Below are 21,593 nucleotides of genomic sequence, written 5' to 3'. Positions count from 1 at the left end.
AGTATTGACCACCATCTTGAACTCCATCTCAAATATTCCAATGTCGCATATAGAAAATAAGCCAGTACTCAGTATTTAAGCAGAACTCAGATGACAAGTTTAGATCTCTTGAAAAACCCAAAGTGCGTTGATATGTAGCATATTAACGCACTTTGGGGTCAATTTCTCGATTTTGACCCCAAAGTGCGTTGGACCCCAAAGTGCGGTGCGAAGTTTAACTCACTTTGAGGTCGGACCCCAAAGTGCGTTTGACCCCAAAGTGCGGTGTTACAAAGCGGCTCATTTTATCAATAATTTGTCTGATAATAAAGACGCAGTTACGTCAAACCTTGTGGTAATGTTAGGTGAATGTTAAGAAAGTTTGACATAGTTGCTTTAAGAAAATAGTTACAATCTAAATGAAATAATAAATATTTCTTTTTATCAAGGAGTTTCTGTTTATTTTTATAAATCAAATTTTTATCTTCTTGACTTACACAATGTTTTCTATACAGGAAAAAAACAAGAAGATAAAAATGTGTTTTATAAATATAACCAGAAACTCCTTGATAAAGAGGGGTTTTTTTCCCTCAAAACGTTGGAGGTTAAAACTTTGTGAAGTTGATAAATATTATTTAAATGTCTCCAGATTGATTTTATACAGAAAATAATACAGAAAACGTCAATATATAACAACGCATGGGACTACTACAAGTGTGAAGAGTAACGCACTTTTTAAAGTTTTTTGATAAGTTACACTCTTGAAGTTTGCAAAGAATACATTATATGTATGTAAAAACAAAACAAATTGCCATTACCATTGATATCAGAATAATGCATCGCAATCTAATCGCTAAAGTTAAGCAGATTTCTGTCAAATTTAATCCTAAAGTTTACAGCAATTACATGATAAATTGAGCAAAACTAAAAGATTAGCATATAAACTAGTAGATTAACTATTCATTACTTTCCATTTTATTTAAAATAGCATTATATATAAAACTGTACACCATTTGTGAAGCAAATGAAGGTAAAATAAAATAAATATTAAGTGCAAAGAAGTGTCGTCATTGAGATATAATTATTATACAACCTGTTTAGAGCAACATCTGTTGGGATACAAAGAATTCGGGTTTTTATGAGAGATATTGCTCTAGAGCGATAAATAGAGAATATCATACTAGTGTCTGATATTATAAAATTTATCAGGCGAGGCTAAGAAAAAAAAAACAGCGAGGCTCTGCTCTGCAATTTTAATATGCGTTCATTTCTTTAAATTTCAAATGAAACAAAAACCTGTCAAGAACTTTTCGAGTTCATGCCGCTTGCAGTAATATATCAAGGGTCACATCTATGAGAAATAGTTCGAAATGTTTTTAGTCAAATGTAAGAGCTACTTTAATATTCAAAATATCTATTCAGTGTGTAGCAGTATAAGATTTTCAAACTAGTAAGAGGTAAAAATATTCCGTTCTCTTCATTTTGTTTCAGGTGTGTGATAAAACTAAAGGTGACTGATAATTTAAAAGCTAAATTTACCAGACATGTGCTTTATCAACAGAAATCAATGTAATTGTATGCTAAATTTAATGATTGGGCATTCTTAGGAAAACAATGATACTGTCGTTGTTAGGGGGATATTGTTCTACAGAGGGTCGCTCTACATTACATTACATTACATCAGCCGCTATACAGAGGCTTTACTGTATTTCCTATTCTATATCTACATACAGTTATATCTTCTGATTTTCACATTAAAATTGTGTTTAAATGAGTAGTAATGTGCAAGGTATTACAAATACCAAGAAAAACTATGTTACCAAACCATGTTTGAGAACTCTGACAACTTTTGACATATAACCCAGTATAGTTAATCTCAGTATCGCATTTTATTTATCTATAAATTGACAATCAACATCAATATTTGTTGCGTTATTCATATAGATTTGTATATATAGTTTCTATTTAAATGCTAAAAAAAAGAAAAAAAAACGGAGAGAGAATGAACTCGTATATGCACAAAAAGTCTTTCTGACGACACATTTCTTTTAAAGTACATGTATGATTAATCAATGAAAATAAATGGAAAATTAACAAGATAATTTACTTTAAGATACATTTACAATTTGTATCGTATACAAATGCCTCTCCCTTTTTGCAACGATATTTGTATCAGTATCATACTAATCAAGTTTATTCCAAATGTAAATAACAATTTGATATTCGATCGTATTTACATTTCGCCTTATCTAATTTTTGAATGACTTAAACTGTAGTTCAACTGATATAATGTTAAGATATCATTGTAACATGCATTTTGTTGGCATTAACTTTCATGACGATTGATTTAAAATTAAGTTGAATTTTGTTATCGGCAAACTTTCATTCTATAATGATATGTGTCATCAAAGGATTATGTTTTATTAGCTAAAAGGTAATGTATTTTTAAATTGATTTGCAACCCATCAGTGATACCTATTCATACCTATTCATACCTATTCATACATTTTGTGATGCTAGTAGTATAAAAGTGGGGAGGGGCTTCTTTTCTTATACAACTGATGCTGCAACGTTGTTACTTTTGATCTGTAAGTGTTCATTTTGGTATAATTTTCTTCATTAATCATGCTTGTTACCGTTATTTACATTTACGTATTATGTTTGAGATATATTTCTAATTTGAAAATAAATTGTCATCTTTGATTTAACATATTGATATCTTTTTTACTACACATATTGTGAATAGAATGATTTTTTTAACAAAAAGTTGTCAATTATTCAATTTTATTTTCATAACAATTTACCAATTTTTGATATTAAATTTAGAACAACTTGAAATGAATGCTTCACAAACTTGCATGGTATCAGAAGATATGTATTTTCGTTCTTCACGTTACTATTTTACAAGTTTAGTTTTACCTGATTCAACACTGAAAGCAATTACTAATAAATTCATTGAGAAGTTGAACATTGGTTATGTTTTTTGTTTGTTTTTTGTTGGTTGATTTATCAAGAAGATAAACTTAAAATAAACGCTGCAACTGATGTTAATCATAGTATCTTATTTTCTCAAGTTAAAACTTGCAAGTGTATTTCGTTTTTGTTCTGTATTCATCGTACAAGAATTTTTATTTATTTTACGCGTATGTTAAAATTTTCAGTTTACATGACTTATTTACTTCAAAAGGGAGTGTTTGTTTGATTTGACAAATTGATATTCTTTTGATCTGACCTATCTTTATTTACTGAAATTTTCAAAGGAGGCTTGTGTTTGCACTAAGAAATACAAAGTATAATTTTACTATAACTATGAATATCTTGATACTTCTTGTAACTCTCTTTTAACTTGCTTGCACTAGTCCAGTTCGTTATCAATTTATTTTATTTGCAATTCACTAGTTAAAATGATTTAATAACGTCAAACACGAGCAGATGTTACATCTCTTAAATTTTTCTTTTTAGAATTCTAGTTATTTCAAAATATCATTTTTTCTGTTGTTTAGCAACAGTAATTCCATGAAATCTTCTTACAGTAACGATGGAAGTCTTGCTGTTACATTCATCTCACATAACCACATGCAGTGACGTAACTGTGTCTTCTCTTTTAATATCATATCTTTAATATCATGGCTCAAAGAAGGCAGACCTTGTCGGTTTATGCAAAAAGGTAAAAAAGCAAGAAGAAAAAACAACAACAACAAAAACAACAACAACAACAAGAAACAACAACAAAAAATTAAACGCTTTTTAAAGATGAAGTAAAAGAAATAAAGTAAACAAATATTCAAATGAGGGTTATGACTTTTGTCAGTAACAATGAAAAGCTTTCTTGTGCGTTTTAAAACTAAATTTTACTATATTTTGTGGAATGAATTTAAATCTTTATTTTAAATAAATTTGGTAAAGAAATCATAACATTATCCATAAATAAAGATTATCCAATGATTTACAATTAAGGATTTATATTGAAAGTGTCTAGCAGTTGTTTACGTATCAGTAAAATGATTTTTGTACCAGTATATTCTTATCAATATAATTGCGTACGAAAATAATATACGATCATTAAACGTGAAACATTCACCTTATCTAGTTTTGAATTGCTTAAACTTAAGTTCAACTGATATAATATTAAGATATCATTGTAATTTGCCTTTTGATTGACCATCGATTAGGAAACTATTTGTATTTTATCAGTTAAACCGTTACATGAAAATCATACGTCATTGGAATAAAATACATCTTTTTCAGCTAGTAGGTAACATTTCTCTCAGTATCGTATAATGTGAAGTAGTCAGTCTATAAATATAATACACATATTTTTCATATAAATTCTAGCTTTCTTTAATTTGTCTGAATTTCTGTTCTGGTTGTTACACAGTTTACACCGTGGATTGTTATAAAACACACGTGATGCCTGTCAAAGATGCAATGAAATACATGCAATGCCAGTTAAAGATGGTTATGATTTACATACGATGCAATTAAATGCATGCGTCCCTAGCCAAAAATGGTAAAGAAATGTTATGTGATTCCAGTTAAAGATGGTTATGAAATGTATGCGATGTCATTCAAACATGGGTATGAAATACATAAGACGCCAAGCAAAAATTGTTATAAAATACAAGCCATACGTGATATAATTTGATGCCAACAAGAATGGTTATTTAACCACGCGAGCCAAAATGGCTATAAATTCCAGCCAAAAAATGGTTACGAAATTCATACAATGCCAGTCAAAGATAGCTATGACAAACATGAGATGCTAGCAAAAGACGAATATGAAATACATGCGTTGCAAGCCAAAGATGGTTATGAAAACATGCGATGCCAGCCAAAGATAGCTATGACATACATGAGATGCTAGCCAAAGATGGTTATGAAATATACGCGATGCAAGCCAAAGATGGTTATGAAATATATGCGATGTCTGCCAAAGATTGTTATGAAATATATGCGATGTCTGCCAAAGATGGTTATGAAATATATGCGATGTCTGCAAAAGATGGTTATGAAAACATGCGATGTCTACCAAAGATAGTTATGAAAACATTCGATGCAAGCCAAAGATAGCTATGACATACACGAGATGCTAGCCAAAGATGGTTATGAAACGCATACAACGACATCCAACAATGCTTAAGAAACACCTACGATGCCAGCCAAAGATGGTTACGAAATACTAGTACATGCAATGCCAGTCAAAGATGGTTAAGAAATGATAGGAATAAACTTAATTATGTTCTGCAAATATATAGTTACATTGAAACAATCTTCAACATGTACTTAGTAATATAGCATAACATAACGTAACATATATTTCATTATACATACAATTTATAGACATACGTTTCAAATATTCTTTAATGTAATATATCACTTACATTTGTTATCTTGTTAATTTTGTTTGGTATACTGTAAGGTGAACAGATATTATTTATATAATTATGTTATATTATTTATATCAAAGAAGATCTTTATTGCACTTTGTGAGCAATAACTATAATTGTTTGAAGAGAGAAAATTATGTCAAAAGCAAATGCGCATTAAACATCGTTGCATTATTATATATTTGTAATTTAGTAAACAAATCGTATTTATTTTGTCAAAGAGAATTCCCGGTACTTTATAATCATTACAAATTGGCAACAGTTTCAGGATATTGTTTTTGTGATAACAGGTTTTACACTTGTGTAACATGTTTAATCATTATATTCTCTTTATATTGAGTAGGCCTACACTATAACAGATAGTTAAAACACGTGCGTACGTAAAACAATATTTACTCATCTTATTATCATACCATAGCATGTTTACAAACCTAGGGCCGTTAAAAAAGAACAACATAAACTTTATTTCACATTGCATTGCATTGTATTTACCGCACTTAACAAGTAATTTTGTTTAATGTTCACTGCATACGAAGAATATTTGTTGTTTAATATTTACATATTTGCGAGTCGGTGAAATGTAAGCGGTATTCATACGCCTTCTAAATAATTGTCATAGGCAATTTGTTGTAAAATAATTTATCATTTTATGAGATAAGGTAAATAAGAAAAAAACACCACAAGTGAAAACATTCTTATCTAAAAGGATATATTTATCATGTTACACGGGAAGAAAGAATGATATAAGAGCATTATTTATTTCATCCTGATTACTGATTTAAATGCTTGTTTTATAAGTAGTTATGTAAGAAGTTAAGTCAGGAAAACCAGCTATGAGGAAGCGTAATTTGTTTGACAGGGATTGATGTTTCATGGTCTTACATTCTCTTAACATTATATTCTCTCATCATTTATATAGCTGGATACAAATACGGATGAAGACGGATGGATTTGGCTACTGAAAACGGTCTATGGACGTAGAATTAGGGAAGCTATTTTTGTGTACCTTAGAAAAATATGGACTTCCTGCAAAATGGAGTTAGAACTCTGAAAAGGTAAGTTTCTAAATTTTTATTTTTTAAACATGACCGACCAGCTCATACGTGTTTTCTTAGATCTATATGGGAAAATAATATTCAAACATTTATGTCAAAGGCCCAATGAGTTAAAGTTCTAGTTTTATTGCGGTGTTATATTTGCCAACCTACCTTTGGCCTTAGGTTTCAATGTTTACATTTTCGCGTTGCATTCTTATCTAGTTAGTGGTTAAGTTGTTTTGTTTGTTTTCTACAGTAAATATCCATTTATCTTTTAAAGCTGCACGCCTCCAGATGAGCAAAAATATTTCAAGGAAATTAATATTAAGAAAAATGTACTAAAAAAAAAATTTTAAGAAAGGTAACAACATTCAAGTTCCAAGTTATTTTTTTACATGTTATGTGCAGTTTAAGAAGATTTTACGGTATTTTATTACCATATTTCTACTGCGTTACTAACGCAGTAAGGGCTGTTTTGGCATTTGCCGACCACTGTTTTGGTAATTTTCGTGGATTGTAAGTGCTGATTGCAATATGAAATTACTTTATTTGTTCACCTCACAATATTTTACTTTTAAAAACATTTTCAAAATTTTTATGAAAATTAACATGAATCTGGAGGCGTGCTGCTTTAAGACGTCCGATATTTCAGTTATATATAGAAACAATCCTCCCGTATCTTAAAATATTAGAGATCCTGAAAGTAAAATACTTAATAAACGATTTTATACAACTGCAAACTGATCACTCTGTTATTAGTTATAAAGATATTTGAGAGGTTATAACGGTAATTTGAAAATATAACCTGAGCCGCTTTATAATACAGCAAACCTCCATTTTTAGACAAAAAAGTGAGATTTCTTCATAAATTGACAGCAGCCGTGTATATAAAATAATATAAACGTCACGATTATCCAATTTAATGCGACTTTACAAACGTGAGTGTTGTAAGTATAATATTATTTCATCGATTTATGTTTGATTATTCATGTACAAAACGGTTTATTTATATAATCTAGCGGACCTTTTTTCAGTCAACAACTTTAATCATTGTGTATTTTTAAACAACTTTGTCATGTTATATAACTAGACCAAAAATAGACATCAAACTAAATTCCTTTAAAAGAAATGACATGTTCGCAAAAGTTTTCTAGATACTAGTATACATTTGAGCCGTGTCATGACAAAACCAACATAATGGGTTTGCGACCAGCATGGATCCAGACCAGCCTGCGCATCCGCGCAGTCTGATCAGGATCCATGCTGTTCGCTATCAGTTTCTCTACTTGTTAAGAGTTTATAAGCGAACAGCATGGATCCTGATCAGACTGCGTGGATGCGCAGGCTGGTCTGGATTCATGCTGGTCGCAAACCCATTATGTTGGTTTTGTCATGACGCGGCTCATTTATATATAGCTGCTTACAAGCTGAACGGCATCACATGTTTACACATCTTTCCTTAACACAAGTTTGTTATGTATAAGGTAAAATCAGAATTATTGGCGACGCCGGTGAGCGGCGTCGTCTATTATGGAACGCTTTTTATTTTTGCCTATGGAAGGAGCTGTTATTATTAGCAGTTAATTTCATGTTGTGTTAATTAGTTTTATTTTGATTCGTAAAAATCAAGTAAACAAATGTGTTATTATATTTGTATTTAATAACTTTTTATAAAAAGCATGTGCATTGTGATATTATTTTCACGAAATTTCAGGTTAAGTTTAACAGCTTGTCCCTTAGTTTTAATGACAATACTAAAACCCGGATTTCGAATATCGTTGTGGTCTAGATTGAGGCCGTATCAGTTCATTCATTCATTTATACATTTTCAAAATTTTCCTACAAGAAGAAAGTTCACCTGCAATTGAGTATAAGGATAGGTTATGGAACTGTTGTAAACGATTATCCTATTGATTTTATCCTTATTACATTTATCTGTTGCGCAGAATGGTTGTTTTTACAAAGTGTACCAGTATCCGGATGTTGAAAGCTATCCGATTTTCTGCAATTACTGCTGACACATGGCCATCTATTTTTTTATGAATACATTACCATTAATTTGCATGGCTTGATAAAACTGAACCTGCAGCATTTCATAATTTTGCTGTTTAGGGTGTTCTTTTGGGTTTCAGGTTTTCTTTATTTTAAGGGGAAGTAACTCATGTTTACTAAATTATTTGTTCTTTTCTGTCTATCTTAGGTATTACTTATAATACTATTTTTGTTGTATATAATTCACCAGTTGTAAGGTCATCAAAAGCATGTTAATGTTAGGATTTCATATTTATTTAATATAAACTGGGAATTATTAATGTTATGTGCATACATGTATATCTTAGACAGTAGTATATTGATATGTTGAGACTTATATTTTCTGCATTTAAAGATATACAGTTATGTCATTATTATTAAAGGGATGAGACTTTCATTTAAAGTTATAAATGATAAAACATGTATTGATTGAAAATGTCCTTAAACTTGGATCAAGCAATGTAATTAATAAAGTCTCAAAAAATCATATTCTGAATAGTTATTCTATTTTTTTCTAACATGTGCATAGTTTGAAAAAAACAGCTTCGGTCTTATCTATTTGTAATGAAGAGACACCGGTCTCAACCTCCAGGTCTCCTGAGTCAACCCGACAACAGACTGTACATAGAGTAGATTGTTACTTGCCCTTGAATAAATTTGTGCACTAAATTTATAGTGGGTGATTTGTGCCACATGAAAACCAACATAGTATAAAAAGTAACTGGGCGCCAGATGAAAACATGAAAATACAATCTACCACAAAGTGGTTTGTTTGTTGCATTTTCATGTTTTTGCCCGGTGCCCTTGATGCAAAATACAAATCAGCCTTCTTAAAATTTCTTATGTTGGTCACAGGTTTGAGTTCTGGTCAAGCTCAAAGTTTTTCTCATCTTGTGACTGCATATAAGCATGAGTTCAATTTCCTATGCTCTGTAACATAAGAAATTCACGAACACAAATCGATATAGTGGGGAAATATGTTGTGGTTTAGAACTGTTTCATTATTAAAGAGAAAATGTGTAGCAGGCCGGATAGCTCAGTTGGTCTTCTGAAAGTCATGGGTTCGAGTCATGGTCAGGCAGTTTCAGTCAGGGTTTAGAAGTGGTTTTTCAACTGACACATGTTTGATTCATTTAACAGATTGCATTATTTGAAATGGACAAAGGCAGTATTGCATGATACTTTTAGATCTACAAAGGGCATTTGATACAGTTGAACACACTATACTGCACATCTGGGATGAAGAAGTTGTTTTTCTTCTTCTTCATGAAACTTCAAGCATCTGCCATATATAATGACATTCTTACATGGTTTAAGTCTTATCTCTGATAGTAGCTGGTTGATGTGGCTGGTACTCATTCTACTACTGCTCTGGGAGTACCTATGCTGTCCCCCTGATGTTCATTTTAGGTCCTCTTTTATGTCTAATATATGTCAATTACATGTCTTCAACCCTAAGCAATAAGCTTTTATTATAATGCACAGGCACGAGTATCAGACCTTGGAAGAAAAAATATGGCCAGATTGATAAAAAAACCTGTGTTCATCTTAAAAGTGTCAACAACCAAAATAAAATGTAAATAATGACCCCCTTTAAAAATATACTTCAAGTTGATAGTATATTTTTAAAGGGGATCATTATTTACATTTTTTGTTTTGGTTTTTATAAACACAGTTTTTTTTATCAATCTGGTCATCTGGTCATATTTTTTCTTCCCAGGTCCGATACTCGTGCCAGTGATTATATGCTGATGACTCAGGAATCCTTGTGTCTCATAAATAAATCTGAAGAAATTCTTTCTTATAGCATAAGTCTTATAAGATTGCTTAATTGACTATAAATTGTCTTTGCATCTTGGCAAGACAGAGTCTATTCTTCTTTGGTTTAAGTTTCAACTTAAACTGGCCCTAGCCTCCAGGTCACATGTAATGGTACTGCTATAAAGTACACATCTTTTGTTAAGTATTTAGGTGCAAATCTGGATCAAATTCTTTTGGCGTCGCCCTTTGATGCTTTGCATCAATGATTTTCTTGTGTTATGTGTGAGGTAATATTTAATATCGTTCCTTAAAGGGGCTTCACCGAAGTCAACTCAGGATAAGAATCGCACAAAAAAGTCGATATTAAATATAATATCGAGTAATATTTTTTATCATCCTTTTACAGATTTTTCCGTTTCAAGTGCTTCATTTGATCTATGTAAGAATTTTAAATTTTACGTGTTTTGGTCGTGCTCCTTTGACAGGGGTATGTAATGGTGTTATGTGTAAGGTATTATTCATGTTTTAATATTATTTGTTAAATACGTGCCTCATTACCATTTATTAATTTAGGAATGTAATTTGTAATGTAATTTTCAAAGAGTTATATAATTTGTAAAATAGTTGTCTCAATATCAGCATGGCATCTGAATCCACATAAACTGCTTAAATTTCACTGGTTTTATGATTTATTTTTATGAGAGAAAGAATATTAAACACACTGGTGTCGAAAACAAATAAGAAACATCTGGAAATATAAAATTCATGATAATTATAACGCTCCTTACAGTTATGAATCTTGAATTTAGTTCATGAATAGTTATTATAAAGATAGTATTTGTACGTTAGAAAGCAAGCACAAGTAAAAATGATATGTTCAATTTAGTTTATATATGGTATATTTTGTTAGCATTTATACAAAATTCATGAAGAGAGTTTCGATAAAAAACTTTTTAACCCTTTCCCTCATGAGCATATTGTGAAAAAATGGCCGTTTTCACTGAAAAGCCTCCTGTTACAAGTTCAAACTGCTATGAAACTATGAAAAATGCTTCAATACTAATCAAACTTAGCACAAATGTTGACTGGACCATTGCCTTTGTAACGACACGCTCAGTCTTAAATTTCCTGTTACCATGGCAACGAGGGGACATCTCAAAATTGCCAAAAATCACTATTTTGCCTCGATTTTTTCCATCAAAATTATTTCAAAGTGCTGCAACTTCTCAAGGGATTGAGATAGAGTCAAAGGCTTGTCAGCGTTGGTTACACGTAACCTTATGATCGACCTGGGGTCATTTTTAGCATCTCACAAGTCCAAAATTTTCTTGGCGATGACGGGGACTCCGCCGCCCTTCAAACCACCCAAACAGAAGGGGGCACATCCCCCTGATGTATCTTTCGGATGGGGTCAAAAGTGCTCACTTTTTTTACCAACATTTCTCAAACGAAAACACGTTTTTGGGGCCCAAATAGGACATTTTTTTCACTATTACAGGCCTAAAAAAAAGGGGGGGGGGTACAATTCTGTTTCATACTTCTTTTAATGAACGATCAGACATTTAAAATGATTAACATTGAAAAAGTCACATGACATCTAAATATCTTGTTTTAATTTCATGGCTTGCACGAAACATGAACTATTACAACTATTACATGTTTTGTTTGTGTTGTGACAGGAATGTGTTTCACAAGTAATGGTTTGACATTTCCCTCTTTAATTCTTTGCTGACTTGCATAAAAATTTTCACAGTTATTTACAATATGATATTTATATTTTCATTCATTGAAAAAAACAACACTTAAATAGTTGAAATTTATAACTGAATGAAATAAATAAGTACTTAGAGATAATATGAAAATACATATATACCATCGCATGATAAGATTTGACAGATAAGGAGTAATATTATTATACATGAACTAGCGATAAATCAATACGTTTTCCAAAATCATGCAATAATTAAAGTTATTATACACATTAATTTTCGTTAAAATGATTGACTATGATAATATGGCCATTGACCAACAATTGATAATGTAAAGAGTTAATGAGTTAAAAAGTAAGAACTGCCACACATTGTACCGATCCACTTTTCGAAGAAAAAAGTGGATTTATTGTCATGACCCTCTCGTCGGCGATGTAGTCGGCGTTGGCGTTGTTTAACGTTTTCGTTAAGGTTTATTTAATTAAAGCGATTCAGTTCGAGCTTAATATACATGTTTATTGTCATGATAATTGTCATGTAAGGACGTCATTTGAAAAGGGCAGGTAATCTTATTTTTTTGTAAAGTTATACCCCTTTATCAACTCTTTTCAACATTTTGGCCTTGGTTAACATATTGTTAAGGTTCAATTTCTCAGTAACTATTAAAGTAATTCACTTCAAACGTGATACCATTTCCAAAGGGGAGATAATCCAAAACTTAGTTTTTGCAAAGTTATGCTCCTTTTTTCTAAGATTATCAAAGTTAATTACTTTAAACTTGGAGAACTTTTTACTTTTAAAATTACAAATGCATTTTTAAAGGGCATGTAACTTTTAAGTTTATTTTTAAGTCTGAGTAATCCCCCTTTTTGTTTTAGATTTTCTTGTTGGTTTTTAATTAAGGTACATTTCTCAAAAAGTATCAAAGCTATCGAATTTTAAATGCATTTTAGGGGGAACATATTCCTGAAAGCCTTTTTGCATTTTGATTTATTATTTCCCTTGTTAGACCTATCTTGAAAACCGTTCAAACTTGGAATAGTGTTGACTATCAAGGGCAGGTAAGTGTGATAATCACGTCTGCAGTGTTAAGCCCCTTTATTGAGAAAAGTGGAACGCGCTGTTCGCTGAGAGGTCTCGTTACATAAAGGGAGTGTGTGATTTGTCAAGGAAAATGTTTTAAAGCACGATTTTTATAAGGAAGAAAACCAAAAGATTATAGTGAATTGTTACAATTAAATACACCATTCAAGCTTAACAAGAAGTTAACAGATTTATTTACAAAATCCTTAGCAGTGTTTCGTATGTTTAAAAATGGGCTGAGTCATACTATTTAAAGTAAAATTAACAATAGATTTAAGTTTCGTGATCAATTCATAAACAGTCATCCATTATCCTTCCTTATTGTGTTATCAATACGGAAATATTAGATATGAAACCTTTAGATTTCTACCACCCACATTAATGTGAAACTTTTGTATTCTGTGATATGAGAGTAAATTCAATTGATATCAATTATAATGACAATTGTTTAAAACAGTACTTGAATATTTGAATTGATTTTTATATTTTATATGTATCATTAGTAGTAATAATATCATTTGAGACTTGGAGAGGATATTGTTATTATTTTATCTAATTTGACCGCCATATTGACCCTGGTTAGGAAAAGATATCCATTGAGATTAATTAAACTGATAATTTATGTGTCGCTATCTTCACAGATATTTAGTGATACTTATTCACTATATACTTAGATACTAATAAGTTACGTTAGTGTTTATATACTAGTGTGTGTTTGTGTAATACATAATAACTGTATTTTATATACTATAGAGGATTATGCAACAATCGTAAGTAACTATGTATGTTTATATACCACCAAATATTAATATTGCGACAATAAGTTATACGTATACTTTGTTTTACTTAGTTTAGTTTAATAGTGTTTTATTGCATATATAGATATATATCAATTCATATACATCAACAAAATTACACAATATACAAAAGGGTTGGGCCAAAAGCTTTTACAACATTATCGTGGGCCCATCCTTGTAAATGTTTAACATCAGTTTCATAAAGTTAAGATAGTTTTGAATTAAAGTAAATATGCATTAAGTAGCTATACATTTTCATTTTTAAGATGAGCAAAAAGATTGAAGACAAACGAAAATAAAAAACTTTGTTTTACTCTTTCGAGTGTTGACACTGGATAAATGCATACACATGTATATTTGTCATATAACATTTATTTAGCATTCTTTTCTTGTCATCAAATATTAATTATATTTTAAATAGTCGACTACTTGATATGGAAATTAAAGGAAGATTTAAAAGCACTTGTATGATACAACAATAGCCTTAGAACAAAACAGGTTAAAAGAATTATTATGATTTTCTTATGATAAAAAACGACTACTATGATAAAATATGAAGTCAAAAAGTGGAAAACCAACACACAGTTGAAACTTTAGACTCGCTTTTATTGAACCTGCTCTTGGTATACACTGTTATGTATGTAGTTTTTTTTATCTTTTCAGACACAGTATTTCAAACATAAGTGATGCTATTAGGAGCCATATTCACCGGGACTCCTTCAGTGGAATAGGGCGACATCTTTTCTCTCCTAATAAAACCGATTTTCCGTTGAAAAATGCCGATTTTGCCAGGTACCAATTTGTCCTTATTAAATTCACTAAGGTGTTAAATCAGTTTTAAAATAAAAAAAATATGTTGATGATAAAAACGCGTTAGAAAATACCAAGATTTAAAGAATCCGTAGTTGAAGTAACACATGATTTTGCTTCAATATTTTTTTTATTTCAGTGTATCGGCTGCCGTTGTTCATTTATTTCAAAAGAAGAAATTACAAGAAAATGAACTGTCGGCATTACAGGAATCTGTAAGGTGAGAATAATTCTACTAATAACATGTCTGTCTATAGCTTGATATGTTTTTTTTCATAGAATGTAAAATTGCATTACATAGTTTCTCTATTTTCAAACTTTATACTTATTGCAAGATTTTAAACATTTGTTATATCTTGTGAATGAACGAGTTGCTCTTGTACCCTGTCCTTCCATATGAAGACAAACGAAAATAGCAAATAATTTAAATTATATAGCGGTGATTAAAAGATGCCCTTTTCTCTATTTAATAAAGTAATAATTATCTAGAATTATAATAAGTGAGTGGCATCTTATAATCATCTTTATTTTTGGCAATTTACCTCTTTTTTTTAATTGGAAACCTGTTTATCAACATTGGAATATTCAAACGCAAAGCAGGACAAAACATGTACAACTTCGATGGGAGTAATGGTCAACATAATGATTTCCAACTCGATAGAAAAGTCGGTGATATTTAGTATCAACTGTAAATGTTCTTAAGACATACTTAAGACAAGATATGAAAATTCAAAGCACAAAAATATTCTTTGAGATTCTTTTGTGAGTTGTAAGATTTTTTTTCTGTAATTAAACGCTACAAGTGCTTCATAATAAATTACTGCGAGACCTCTACTTAGAAAACCTCTACTAAGAAACCTCTTCTTTGAAACCTCTACTTAGAAAACCTCTTCTTAGAAACCTCTACTTAGAAACCTCTACTTAGAAAACCTCTTCTTAGAAACCTCTACTTAGAAAACCTCTACTTAGAAAACCTCTTCTTAGAAACCTCTTCTTAGAAACCTCTACTTAGAAAACCTCTTCTTAGAAACCTCTACTTAGAAAACCTCTACTTAGAAAACCTCTACTTAGAAAACCTCTACTTAGAAACCTCCTCTTAGAAACCTCTTTTTAGTAACATCTGCTCTATTGACTTTGGCTGAGAATATAAAATTTATCATAATTATATTTAGTTAAATTGATTAGTTTGTGTGTCCTTCTTTTTTTATTATAAAAAATGTAATGTATTTCAGAAACCTTACCACGACGGATGCAGGCCCACTAATCTTTGACTACTTTAAGGTATGGCGCAAAATTTCCAATCTTCTGTTGTGATACATTACTCAATTAGACAAAGTTCAGACAAAAGAATTTTCTAGGGAATACACCAGAATACATTGATCTCTCCCTAATATAGAAAGATATGAATTACTTTCTGAAAATAACTTGAGGCAACAAATTGATTTAACATTCTCACTCTTGAATACACATGTATGTCTAAATAATCTCCACAGATAATTTTAACTATTGATGTTGATAAATTTTATCTTCTGTTCTTACATTCTGTTCTTTCATTTTGTTAATGAACTTTAACTTGTGTTGAAAACATTTTGATTTTTACCTTCCAGGACAAACTTATACGAAAGGGAATGGTTATTTTACGCGAAAAGATAAAACACGAAACAGGTATACGATCATTTCGTTTATTATTAAAGTTCGCATATAGTTGTACCTAATTAATAGTGTTAAAATATTATTTCATTACATGTTTTTTCATTTAATATTTTCAACTGTTTATGTTTATTAACAGAAATTATTTTCTCCATATAACACACAAGTTCTTTTATTCTTACTATTAATCAATTTTCCGTTGGGCAACCAGCAAAGGAAAACTAAATTATCAAATTCAAGAACGTCAGTGGTATATGTTGTTTTAAGTGAGGAATAGATATAAATACATGTGGAATATATCTTGATTAGATTTCGGGTAATTGTTATCCTTTCTTATAATTTCAGGACATTCTCTTTTGACAAAATTAGGAGAACAATGGAACTACTTTTACAAAGAAATATTACCGGTCTTATATGCCCTTTTACTTCCGGTTGAAGTTAGTATAACATTGATGGACGTTCTAACCTTTTCTGCTATTTTAAATGTCAAGGAAAATTATTATATGTAACTTATTGCTTCTCTCTAATTCTAATTAAGATTTCTAGTTTTGATTGAAAGTCGGTATCTTTAAATATATAACTTGTACGAGAAACAATTTTAATATCTGTGGTTTTTCAATTTAAGATATATACATGTATTGACATTAACACATTTACATAAATGAAACAATTTCATGTTATAGTATATAAAATAGAAGGAAGTTAATAACTGCCATTCATGCATCTTACAAGTACTTTAAGTAGAATTTATACATTCATTATTTCCCTTTGTGAATACTGTGTAATTAAAGTTGGTTAATTACTCTTACTTCCTTTTCAGACTAAAACGTACACAATAAAACAAGTGTCCTTACTTGAGTTTAGGAACACTGTTCTGCTTAAATTACCGGTTAAAGGTATAGTTGTTATTTTTATTTATAGTTATTACTTGTTGGTTGTACTGTTATGATAACTGTATACAATGACAATATCACAAAGTTTATGGACATATGGTTACCGGCCCAGGATCATCAACTGATATGAATAGAAATACATGTAAATACAATGTTATCATGATACAAGAGCATTTTTAGTATTATTGATACTTTCATTTACAGAAAATATATCTTGTTCCGTTGTTCAAGTATACTGTTTGTTTTCAACTGAGCATAAATAAAGAGAAAATGAGAGTAAATATACAAAGCAACATTTTTAATCAGAGCATGGTTTCTGCTACTCAGCAGAATGACATTTGATGGAATGTATTGTTTGTCGTAAAGCTTTCTAGGAATAAATTGTGTTCGAAAGTTTGAAAGTCTTGGATATTTTGATAAGAAATGGTAGTCATCTTCTATCTCATCATTACATAATTTACATTTTCTTAAATGTTTCTCCACTCCACTGTATCGACCACGATTAAAAGATATTAAATAGATGACTATTATGTTACTTAAAACGAATGTGTAATGATGAAATGAGCCGTGTCACGACAAAACCAACATAATGCGTTTGCGACCAGCATGGATCCAGACCAGCCTGTCAATCCGCGCAGTCTGATCAGGATCATTGCTGTTCGCTTACAAACTCTATAACAAGTAGAGAAACTGATAGCGAACAGCATGGATCCAAATCAGACTGCGCGGATGCGCATGCTGGTCTGGATCCATGCTGGTCGCAAAGCCATTATGTTGGTTTTGTCGTGACACGGCTCAAATGAAAAGTGTATTTATAATGAATATAAATTATTTATTATTCAAGCTTGCTTCCTCATTATTCTTTCTGCAGATGCTGTCGCTGAACTATCACATACAGATCCGGTTCATGCAATCATACAACAAATGTTGTTAGTTTTGCATGGGGTTCACGAGAACCCATGTACTGACAATTATATTGAACTAGAGAAAATAGTAGCCAGAGTGATCTCACCTCATTTAGGAATTCTGGGATTGTATAATGGTGACAGTGAACCAGAATTAAAGAGTAATTATAAACCACCAGAAAGACTTCCGATTCCTGTGATAAGTATGTTTTATACTTCTTCAAATTCCTTGTATTTAAATACTTTTGAAAGGTATATTGTACTATCACTCAAACTTGTTTGTTTGTTCGAGTTTAAGTAATTCCTCATACTGTGACATTTCAACTTTAATGGTGGAAGAAGACCTCAGGTCCCCGTTTGTGAATTATTTCAGGCATGAGTGGGTACCTGTGTTAAACAATCGAACTCCCGTGAGCTAGCTGAAAGGCTTCGTTGCATAAGAGAGTTCAAAGTCAATTACAAACAATAAACTATATACATTTATTTCCAAGGCATACACAAAGAATCATTATTTATTTAGATATTCCTGCTTTAACAAAAACCTCGAACATGATAAATATATGTAAGTTTTGTTAAGAGTGAATAATGTGAGACACAAACTTGGTTTTCGTGTAATGCTACATCTTATTGTCTTAGGTATTCTACAATTTTATTTAAAGATATTAAAAAATTACAAAAATAATGTACAAAATATTCTTCTCATTTAAACAGCAATATCAGACGAAACAACTGATTCAGATGATGACATGATATCAGTCAACGACAGATTCACTCGAGCTGGTTTCTCACCACAAGTTAACCGTTTGCTACATAAACGAAGCTCGGGATTTCTATATCACCCTCATTTAGCTGCAGTCAGAGAACTAGACAAAGGTCAGATCCGGCGAAACAGTATAGCTACAACCTGACAGGTGGATAGCTAAACAAGGGCTTCATATCATTGCTTCATCTGACGCTGTGAAACAATAGACAGCAAAGGTGCAGCAAAGCTAGAGCTTAGAAGGCTGACAACACATCAAGCGCAGGGAACACCGCCCTGAATAATAATAATAAATAAAAATTATTTTTTTATAAGCATCTTTTATGTCTCTAAAAAAAAGTCAGATTCAGTGATGCAACAGTGTTTATAGCCAATCAGATCATCGGATTTCTGTATCATGTGACCAAGAGTGGTTACTTCCAACAAGTTCCTGATCAGAAGTTGAAAATAGAATGAGTGATTGAAAATGGCAAAACTCTTACACAGTGTCACTAAGTTAACAGTGTGTGGCTGTCTTCGGCGGCAGTTTTCATGTAAGTTTTCTAACAAAGACAAAGAATCTACGTTATAATACTACATTAATATTGATGTAGATTTCTGAACTACCTGTATGTCTGTTTTCGAGCGGAGGATAATAATGTTGGGCCATCTAATTCAACAGTTTTTTGGTGGAATTCATTTTAAATGTATTTGAATTTCAAACAAGACAATGTTGATAAGTGCTATAAAGACATTCCAGATATTAACCCAATTTATTCCAGTATTATGCATGGTATTTTATTGTTGCCATATTTAACAGTATATGTGACACGGCATATACAGTTTTGACAAGTCTAAGTACTGTTTTAAAACCGGTATTAATGATAGTTATTATATAATACTGTATTAACATGTGTGTACTTTGATCTCATTTGATATTTGAAAATGTTTGTCATGTTGTTAAATTTTCATATTAAAAAAGCGGAAATTTAAACAGTTAAATTCACTTTACCCTACTGGCATTGGCTTTTGTCGTTAAAGGCATGTCCTTCAACATCAGAACATGCCATGATTACATATGTGAAAGATACCATGTATAATCAGTATGAATCCTAGCACACGAAATCAAACACTATTTATATGCAAAGTTCGCATTTCTTGCTAGAATGTTTATAAACTTTGTGAGGTTAGTTCAATATGATGTTTGGTCATTTCATTATAAGATTAATAAAAACTTTTCAAGACAAACAAGAATTATCTTTTAAAAAGATACTCGGCCGAACTAAAACTGGTTTAGAATCATAAGGATTATGATATTGAGCCTATTATTGAATATTACGTTTAAATTTTTGAAATATTAAAATTCTATGCATCTGTTGGCACATACAAAGAAACAAAATGTAAAAGTCTAAAGTAAATCCTTTAAAGTAAAGAAGAAGTATATAAAAACTACAAACAAAACAATTTATTTCATACTATTTTTTTCGTCTCAGTTCATTTTACCGTCATGTTATTCTTTTATTTCTATGATTGTGAATGTCGTTTCATCTCAAAGAAATAAAAATTAAGTAATTGAAGTTTAATCATATCGAAATTTCAATAGAAATTTTTAAAATGACAACTTTTTGTTGATACGAAATACCCGGATCAACACCTTTGGAAATATCAAAAGAAACCTAAAATCCGAAAAAAGAATTGAAAGTAAGCTTTCTAATCTAAAAATACTTTGATAAACAAACCATTCAATCGTTAGCAGTTATAAAATACTTCATTAATATGTAATATACTTTAAAATTATCAACTTTGTATCAATTTCATAAAAAAACTGATGATACCTGTGGTGGCTGATTTGGTAAGCTTTTGTGCGTCTAGTTGGCGCTAGCGACAACACGACAAAGCGCCAAACGGCGCGTTGTCGCACTTTCGTCTTGTCGCCCTGTCGCTAGCGACAACACGATAAAGCCTCAAACGGCGCGTTGTTGCGCTGTCGTCTTGTCTCTAGAGCGGCACGCCAAACGGCGCGTTGTCGTGCGGCGCGTTGTCGCGATGTCGCCCTGCATCTTGGTTTTGAACCGAGTGACAATGTGCATCGCGACAACACGCCGCACGATAACGCGCCGTTTGGAGTACCGCGCTGGAGACAGGACGACAGCGCGACAACGCGATGTTTGGCGCTTTGTTTTTTTGTCGCTAGCGCCAACGCGAAGCACAAAAGGGTACCAAATCAGCCACCATATATATATACCGGATAAATTCGTTAACTTGTGTGATTTTCGACATTTTCATGCACATGAGTAAACGGGATCGTGGACGTAATTTCGTTAATGTTTAACAAAATTTATAACTCACTGAAGCAACAGAAAATAATCTGTAGGAAGATGCACGGTAATAAAGAACTTATAATGTGTAGGAGAAGGCATGGTTAAACAAAACTTAAATATCTGCAATTTAACTTGATAGAAAAATAGCCTTTGAATGTAAATAGTTCGTTTCCAGAACTCCTTTAGATCAATCTAAAGTTAGACGCGTATGCCATGTCAGTAAAATCCTTTATGTTGTTATACTAATTGTACAATGGCCAATCAGATTCCGAGATTTGAGATTGTAATTTTTAAATGACCAATAAAATTATTACATAATTATACTAGTATTCCGTTCTTCCCTGTAAATTTTACAGGCCGAAAAAGTACTATTTATAATGATTAGCGTTACATTGATAACATTAGAAATGTGTTGCAGAAGCTCGGATTTTTCTTATTACGTCATATAAACAAACCATTATGCTTCGAAGTTGCATTCCGTGTCCAAGGTC

At 31.3% G+C, this 21,593-nt stretch overlaps 1 protein-coding gene across 6 annotated transcripts; it reads left to right on the top strand.

The window, feature by feature from the left end:
- Window positions 1–2,394: 2,394 nt before the first annotated feature.
- On the top strand, window positions 2,395–20,065 carry LOC132748022 (proline-rich protein 5-like). 6 transcript variants are annotated; one of them, XM_060737570.1, is made up of 10 exons: window positions 2,395–2,413; window positions 6,286–6,421; window positions 14,448–14,576; window positions 14,734–14,814; window positions 15,827–15,875; window positions 16,202–16,259; window positions 16,590–16,681; window positions 17,065–17,140; window positions 18,009–18,245; window positions 18,754–20,061. In XM_060737570.1, exons 2-10 carry the CDS (start codon window positions 6,384–6,386, stop codon window positions 18,948–18,950), a joined length of 957 nt encoding a protein of 318 aa, XP_060593553.1. In that variant the 5' UTR covers window positions 2,395–2,413; window positions 6,286–6,383; the 3' UTR covers window positions 18,951–20,061. The 6 variants fall into 6 exon arrangements, with proteins under 6 accessions (XP_060593553.1, XP_060593552.1, XP_060593551.1 ...); XM_060737569.1 differs by lacking the exon at window positions 2,395–2,413 and adding an exon at window positions 2,497–2,567; XM_060737568.1 differs by lacking the exon at window positions 2,395–2,413 and adding an exon at window positions 5,881–5,946.
- The last annotated feature ends 1,528 nt before the right edge of the window (window positions 20,066–21,593 follow it).

This window comes from Ruditapes philippinarum, unplaced genomic scaffold, assembly GCF_026571515.1.
Source record: "Ruditapes philippinarum isolate M1 unplaced genomic scaffold, ASM2657151v2 ctg2495_1_1_1_1, whole genome shotgun sequence".
In the NCBI taxonomy this organism is placed as follows: domain Eukaryota; kingdom Metazoa; phylum Mollusca; class Bivalvia; order Venerida; family Veneridae; genus Ruditapes; species Ruditapes philippinarum.
This window is presented reverse-complemented; position numbering and strand designations above follow the sequence as displayed.